This window comes from Triticum dicoccoides, chromosome 3B (genome assembly GCF_002162155.2).
Source record: "Triticum dicoccoides isolate Atlit2015 ecotype Zavitan chromosome 3B, WEW_v2.0, whole genome shotgun sequence".
NCBI classification, from domain to species: domain Eukaryota; kingdom Viridiplantae; phylum Streptophyta; class Magnoliopsida; order Poales; family Poaceae; genus Triticum; species Triticum dicoccoides.
Genome location: NC_041385.1, coordinates 126,964,300 through 126,971,875, shown reverse-complemented (window position 1 = coordinate 126,971,875; position 7,576 = coordinate 126,964,300). Strand labels below are relative to the sequence as shown.

The following is a 7,576-nucleotide window of genomic DNA, read 5'->3' as shown; positions in this document are numbered from 1 at the left end:
GCCCGCGCCTCCACCTACGCGCCCCGCCACCGGGTCCGCGCCCGCACCTCCGTGCGCCGCCCCGACGGCCAGCCGCGCCGCCCGAGCGCGCGCAGCAGCTCAGGCTCCCGCCGAGGCCACCGGCCCGCGCCAGCCACCTCTGGACGGAAGGGGAAAGGGGCCCCGCCGCCGCCGAGCCGCGCGGGCTTTGCCCGGCGACCGCTGCCGGCGGCGGCGAGGGGAGGAGAGGATGGTGGGTGGGTTGCTGCTGGCGGCGGCTAGGGTTTGCTCCCGAGCCGCCCGCGGGAGCGACGCGAGAGCCTCACGATTTAGAATGCAGGATGCGGGACGACCGCAACCCGTCCCACTTGCAACCTGACGCTTGACCAATGCCATATTTGTTTTATTTCATTTCATTCTACGGAGTATAATACATGGCCCAAGGTTTACCCAACGAGTGGACAAGATCCCCGAGCCCATGACCAAAGGTAGGTTATCACCGAACGCGTTCACTTTGTCTAAAAAAAAAAAACGCGTTCACGAAGACCCATAAGTAGAGCCTCCCTCTTCCTCTCAAAAGAAAGAAGTAGCCCCTTCACGGTATGCAGGTTCATGTTAGCATGTCTGTTCTTGTTCAAACTGCACTATGGCGATCTACAGATGCTCGTTCTTCTTGTTCAAACTGCCCTACAGTGATTTACAGATTCCTCGATTGTGTCGACTGCTGAGTGCACAAGTGTGAGAGTCTTCTAGTCAGAGGCATTGCCGGACCCGGCGTCCACGTCCACTGGGGCAGCAGCGCGGTAGGCAGCAGATTCCTTCTCGTACCGCTTCTTGTCGGCTTGAGACTGCAGAATGTAAGGTTGCTTGTCTTCGGCTGCTCATGACAGGGAGAGCAAGGAAATCATGAGCACGAGGATTTTCTTGTGTTTGTGAACGCAACTGATATGTTACACGTGCGGGAGGAAAATGCATTAGGGCACATAACGGAGAATAGTAGGAGTAGTTTAGAATATTACTTGACATCTTTTGCCAAATCTCTCCAAGCTTCTTTGCAATATCGGTTGGAGCCAAATCTGGATTGCTATCCTTCACACCCTGCGCCAAGGAAACAGCAGATAAGCCTTTGTTCAAGATCTCATACTAGCAGGTGTATATGCTCCAGAAAGAATTCAGTTACCCACCAAGGAATAATGCTTAACCAAAAAGGAGGAGGAAGCTATATATACTGCCTCATATAACTGAGAAAATGCAGTTAGACATTAAACTCTTCATGTACATGGCTCATTTGTCATCCCCTCCCCTAGTGCCATAATTTATTCTGACAATAAGCTTTACTTCTTCTATGTCACTGAAGGACAACCTCTTTTCTTCAATACTTCGAAAATTCATGATCAATGATATGCAGTCTTCTGTGCTACCGAATTACTACAAAAAGAATCTCCGATCCCGAGAATGGAATTCAGGATTCTTTACGCGAAATAACTCTAGCATCATTCAGGTATACTCATTCATTTAAGAATTACTCCCTCCGTCCCAAAATAAGTGACTCAACTCAGTACAAAGTTGAGTCACTTATTTTGAGACGGAGGGTGTACTATAGTAGCTAGTTAGCAGCTATGTATCGGATAACTGGTCATAGTAACTTACTGCCCGCTCAGCCATTGAGAAATACATGAATGGCATCATTGGTCTTTTGGGGGCGTTGGGATCTTTCTTCTTCTTTGGTTTCCTCTTCTCTGAACCTTCGCCATCCATGCCCTTAGGCTTCCTTTTCCCTGAACCTTCGCCATCCTTGCCCTTAGGCTTCCTTTTCACAGGTGGCTTTGAACTACGGGCTTCCTTTTTGGATGACTTCTGGAGATTAGGAAAAATAAATAAACCAAGAGATCATTAGCAGAGTTGACTTCACACTTCAGACTTGCTACAGAAAATAAGAAATCTAACAACCTGTTTTTCACCACCACTTTTACTAGCATCTGATTCCTCGCCACCAGAATCATCAGTAGGAGATCCACCATCATCCTTATGCAGAACAAAATCTTCATCCTGGCATGAAATGGTAAAGAACAAGTATATACAATGGCTTAGTAATAAGATTCACAAGTCAGCATCAAGGAAAAACGCCAACAAAAGGCAATGTACCTCTTCATCACTGTCCTCACTACTCTCGGCCTGATTTTTTATTCTCTCTAGATGTGGATCAGGAGCAACATCATCAGTGTCCTGTAGAACATCTGTGACACCACTTGTACCTTGACCATCTCCAAGGTTCATTAGTTTCAAGCCCTTTCCACTTGAAATTTACCAGAAGAAAGTGAAAAACACCCATAAGTCTTATGTATAAATTTAGCAAGAGGGGTGATGAAGCCAACAGAAAGGCACGTACTTGATAAAGTTGAAGAGGTTACGGTATTCACTCCTCTGAATATTTCTGAAGAGATGCTCTTGGTCATTTTTTAGCTTGACCAGGAGGTCAAAATACTGAGATGACATACTGGCGCCACCAGCACCATGCCGTTCAAATTCAACAAACTCAATCTACATTAAATAGTATAGTAGTAAATGGGCATTGTGATTACAATTCCAATGGTTGGACTATGATACACTGTTTCAGTAATGCATGAATGGATGAAAATTAGTTTATAGTTTATGGAAAAAGTAACACCTCTTCATCTAAAATGAGTGTAGGGGGCTTTGGCAGAAAGAAGAAACCCTTTTCAAGTGGATACAACAGTCCATCTTCAGCTTTGAGTGATGATTTAACTGCATATCCATTTTTGTAATTTCTGAAAGAACCCGGCCTTGTGACTTTAGCACCAGAAAGGCCGCGGAGGACTTTGACGAATACCTCATGTACTAGACCCTATGGATAGATTGAACACTCCGTGTAAGTTAATTTGTCATGACAGGTAATTAACAGAACAACATAACTACTAATAAAGGAGAATATGTCATAACTGCTAATAAAGGAGAATATGTTAAGTAAGAGCTGCAAATTAGTTTTGAAAATCAAACATCACTCTATAACAGAACCTTCTATAAAATGTACAGGTTGAATTGAAAGTAATGCAATTATGTGCAAATAACCCTCCCACTGAGACCTAATATTGTGTGACATCCATGCCCACCAAATTTGTCTCTACATCTAACTTGGTAGTTGGTGGGAGCACCATTAGGAAGATATGACCATATGATCTGTCCGAAAACCATGTAGTGTTAATTTTATATATAATTTGTTATTCAAATGACATTCTTTTCGAAACAAAAGAGTTGCCTGCTTGGACTAATTTAAGCCTCAGCTTTAAATCCAATTCAAGGTCGGATTATTGAAGCAGCTCTTTCTATCTCAGCATACATCTAGGTGGAGTTTTTAGTACTAAAACAACATACTTGCCATGAGCAGTTCTCATGCATAGTTTATGATTTCATCTTAGAAGACAGATTAGCGATTCCATTTTAACTGAACAAAAAAAGCAAAAGAGTATATTTTATCAAAGTAACAAAACTTTCACCTGATAAGATTCCACTAGCCTATCCTTGTATTTTTCATCAAGCAACTCTCTGCTTAATTTCATATTTTTTTGAACTACTGTGTCCGTCTCAAACTGTCAGAGAATAAGAGAAACAGTCAAACAATCAAGTAACCAAAACATAACATCCAAACATCACAAATAAAATTTGCAGCACATCACCTGAATGACAATGTGAGGATATAGTGTTTGTCCTTTACGGATTGGCGGATCAAGAGTGACAACCACAACTGTATGAGGGTTATTTGACTGCAAATCACAATCGCACGAGACAAGTATTTTCATGTCTAGCATCAACAATATGAACAACATCAAAGCTGTGCACGCCATAAAATAGAGAACAAACATAACCTTTGGCAAAACAAAGAGGCGAAGAATGCTGCTATATTGGATTTTAAAATCATTAGCTTGTCCTTGAAGGCGCAGAAATGGAAGATGAAGCTCAACGGCGTATCGTCCTCTGCATTGCCAAAGATCTGTTAGTTTTGGGAGGTAAGCATGGAGAAGATAATCATAAAGAGGTCAGCTTGAGTTTCCAATATGATCAATTATCCATATATCCCACCTTGGTGTAAGAATAGCTATTCCTTCAAAGGTGACAACTGCCTCTCCAGAAGAGCCGGAACCATTATCAGCCCTAGCAAGTATTGCCTCCCACAGTATCTACAAAAAGGAAAATCAAAATAAGAAGATTCCAATAGTCAGCATTTCACATTTCAATGTGCTTCATGTTGCATATCGCGTCACCTGAGCCGAAGTACGATTCTCGTTTCCAGGAAATTGAGTATTTGACGTGGGTACATGAAAACTCATATCCATGAGCGAATCTTTCTACAACCACAGGAGATTATAATTCAAAATCAAATTCCAACTTGCGCATGAGGAATAAGTGCTAACTAATACCATAAACAACAAACGATAGAAAGAGTGAGTGGATACGCTACAAACCTCATTAGCACCAGTAGTATCATCAACATGGAACTCCAAGAGAACATCTGTTTTGCCTTGCATCTGGGTCTGTGAGACGTCTGCTAGAGAAACTTCAAATGCTTGCTTCGATTCAACCATAAAGGTAAGCATGCTTCCTATAATAGAAAGTGTGGCTCAAAATATAATTAAAACTGAATATTATTTACAGAAATTAAAGGTCAAGGAGCTTACCAACTATGCCAATCCCTCCCCAGTTGTGACCACCAACAGATAACTGCTTTTCATCTGGTGAGATGCCCAAATTCTTTTGCATGAAATTGATCAGGCTGCTTACATCCTATGAAAGGAAGTTCATGATGAACATTGCATCAGCAGAATACACTGACCTCAGCACTCATTGTTGCTAGCAAGTTCATACTCATAGAGTTGACTGCCAATATTCGCGCGCGGGGGGGGGGGGAATCCCGCTTGTCTAAGGCAATGGATGGTCAGTCTAATGTTGAGACGCATCTAATGGTAATTCCACCAGAGAACAATAACAACGTGCGAATCCACTATAGAATAGTAGTGAAAAACTGGAAGGCTCCCATTGAGTGAGATACATCACAATAGAGTATCCAGACACTTTTCATGGTGATAGCATGATTAAGACAGCATCTTGCATAGATTACACAAGTGCTATTGCGTAAACTGTTCCTTCAATATTTCCTGAAGGTTCACATACACATAATGTATCCTTCACGCAGAAGGTAATCAATTCTGCGAGACAAATTCAGTTACACCATATATGATACAAAGGAACATAGCAACCAGTTTGCAACTTCATCCTGATTCAAATACAGATCACACATACAAACTAGGATGTCTCAACCGCAGGTCTGGTAAGAAACATATGGCGAGTTCATACAATAAACATATCAAATAGCAGAATATAAATTACTAATGTTACATATACCTGGTTTGGGAAAACCAAAATGTTCATCATGAACATAATTTTCAGCCATACAAACATATACAATGTATGTTACAATAACATGACTGCAATACAGCAAATCAAGAAGGGAAAATCCATGTCTTCATGAGTGTTGATGGTGCTACAAATGTTAGTTCTACTTTTAATCTTGTAGGTTTACCAAAGTAGTGAGCATCAGGATCAAAAATTTCTGCTAAAACAATTCCTAATATTGTGCTCAGATAGTCATAGATCATACCGCAAACATTTATCACGTTTCAAGCAGCCTCTTCACATCAGATCTAGCATGTCATTACTCAATTATTAAAAAAGGGGGAAAGAGTGATACGGCAATTAATAACCTGTTCGCGGAAGCCAATAAATGTGTAGGACAGGCCATCTTTGATTCTGACTCCAAGCTGATATGCCCTGGGGACTTTCATCCATGTCACAGAAGTTAAATCAGCTTTATCGATCTCAATTGTCTTTCCTCCACCTTGTCTCTTCCATGCGAGCCCTCCAGAGTGCACTTTAAACTGACCAAGATTCTGTAGAGGAGCAAGAGTAATGAAACGTGACAAGATTCTCAACGTACTGAAACAATAGTTGATCAAATAATATCCATAAACAGCGTGAACGTCTTCAAAGAGTAAAGGAAGGAAATCGTAACTCGCAGCCTCAAAGTCATTAATTAAGTACACTAAAGGTGGAACGACATAACTCTACATGAAGATTATCAAAGACGCATTGAAGAGTGATGACTGGTGCAAGCATTGAAAGTCAAGGGGCAGAGAAAGCTTAAGTACATAATTCAGATAAGTACGCTGTACATCAGAAGAAACATCCGACTCTGAAGCATGAAAAAGGTGAAGCACGCTTTCTAATTTGCAGCAGGTACACGACATGCTAAAACATTTGCAGATTAGAAGCTCATGCCTAATTCGAGAAATTCCACAACAGAGTCTCAGGTCTGAGAGCAATCCTGCCAACTTCCGATAGTACTAAAAGTCGCAATTCGCTACAGCAGCAGCAGCAGCAGCAGCGCCGACAGAAACCTGAGATTTCCCTAAAACCCTCGACAGAGATCGGGCAGGGTCAGGAAACCAATCAATTCGGAGGGGAAGGCGTCTCCTACCAAGCACTCGCCTGAACCCAGCTTAGCAGCGGAACAAAACAGAGCGCAAATGCATCCTCGTACGACGCGAAAACCCTAGAATCCGCACAATGCGCGGCCGCGATCGATCCCGCAGCAGAACGAACAAGCTACAGGGCCATCCGCTCGGCCGCAACCTCCGGCTCCTCGGAACTCTGCCAGCGGTGACGGAATCTCGCGAAACCCTAGGGCATGGAAGCAGGGGCGCGCGGGAGGAAGAGGGGGGCGGAGGGAGGCGCTCACCGTGCCGGTGCGGCCCCCGAGGAGAATGTTGTTGAAGAGGTGGCCGTCCGTCATCTCCGCCCCCGCCGCCGCGCGCTACGCCGCCCCTCCGGCTCGCCCGCCCCGCCCGCCTCTCCCGCTCCGCTTCTCCTCGGCGAAGCGAACACGGGTGCCTCGCTTGCTTCGATCGGCTCTACGGATGGAGAGGTGATTGATCTTAAGCGCGCGGCCGCGGCGCAGTGGCACTCGCTATTGGGAGATCATCGCTTACAATCGGCCTGCGGGCCCTGGATGTCAGTGCAGTTGTGCCGTGCACCCGTCTGCCGAAAATGAGCATAATAAAGACTAAAATTGAGCTTAATCATTAGACTGAAAAAATTACTCCGTATTAGGCAATCGCTAGATTGATGAGTTGATTATTATCACCGAGGGAGAAAAAAGCACATCTTTTAACGGTTTCCATTACTTTTTTAAATGAAAACATCTTTTTTAGTAATCGAGCGAGTTGGGGGAAGATTTGGTCGGCTCGCCGACCTTATGATGCACTGCATCCAAACCGTCGAAATGTGCTTCTCTACGCACTACACGCCTCCCTCGCATCCTCTCCCCACATTTGTTGTGGTTGTTGCAGAGAAGCTTCTTTTTAAATTTTGGCTTCTGCGTCTATAATCCCTTATAATATTTGGTAACTGTTTTTTAAATTCATGTTTTTAAAAAACCATGCATTTAAAATATGCTGTTTTTAAAATTTAAGATTTTTTTCTAATTTGGAAATATTTTGTGATTCAGAAAATATTTCAAAATGGG

General features: G+C 43.3%; 1 protein-coding gene across 1 annotated transcript; it reads right to left on the bottom strand.

Moving 5' to 3' along the window:
- Nucleotides 1-452: 452 nt before the first annotated feature.
- On the bottom strand, nucleotides 453-6,900 carry LOC119275127 (FACT complex subunit SSRP1-A-like). Its single transcript, XM_037555923.1, has 16 exons — nucleotides 6,791-6,900; nucleotides 5,757-5,942; nucleotides 4,674-4,779; nucleotides 4,461-4,597; nucleotides 4,260-4,343; nucleotides 4,078-4,175; nucleotides 3,864-3,972; nucleotides 3,675-3,761; nucleotides 3,495-3,587; nucleotides 2,648-2,845; nucleotides 2,369-2,520; nucleotides 2,125-2,275; nucleotides 1,930-2,028; nucleotides 1,630-1,836; nucleotides 999-1,077; nucleotides 453-856 (listed from the first exon to the last, which is right to left on the bottom strand). The coding sequence occupies exons 1-16, from the start codon at nucleotides 6,842-6,844 to the stop codon at nucleotides 729-731; spliced, it is 1,968 nt and encodes a 655-aa protein (XP_037411820.1). The 5' UTR covers nucleotides 6,845-6,900; the 3' UTR covers nucleotides 453-728.
- Between the last annotated feature and the right edge of the window lie 676 nt (nucleotides 6,901-7,576).

Excerpts from the sequence above, each read along its gene's own strand:
- LOC119275127 (XM_037555923.1), bottom strand. The coding sequence starts at position 6,844 with ATGACGGACGGCCACCTCTTCAACAACATTCTCCTCGGGGGCCGCACC. Across the intron at positions 2,521-2,647 it reads CACTCATTTTAGATGAAGAG|ATTGAGTTTGTTGAATTTGA; the intron begins GTGTTACTTTTT and ends TATTTAATGTAG. Across the intron at positions 2,029-2,124 it reads GTGAGGACAGTGATGAAGAG|GATGAAGATTTTGTTCTGCA; the intron begins GTACATTGCCTT and ends ATTTCATGCCAG.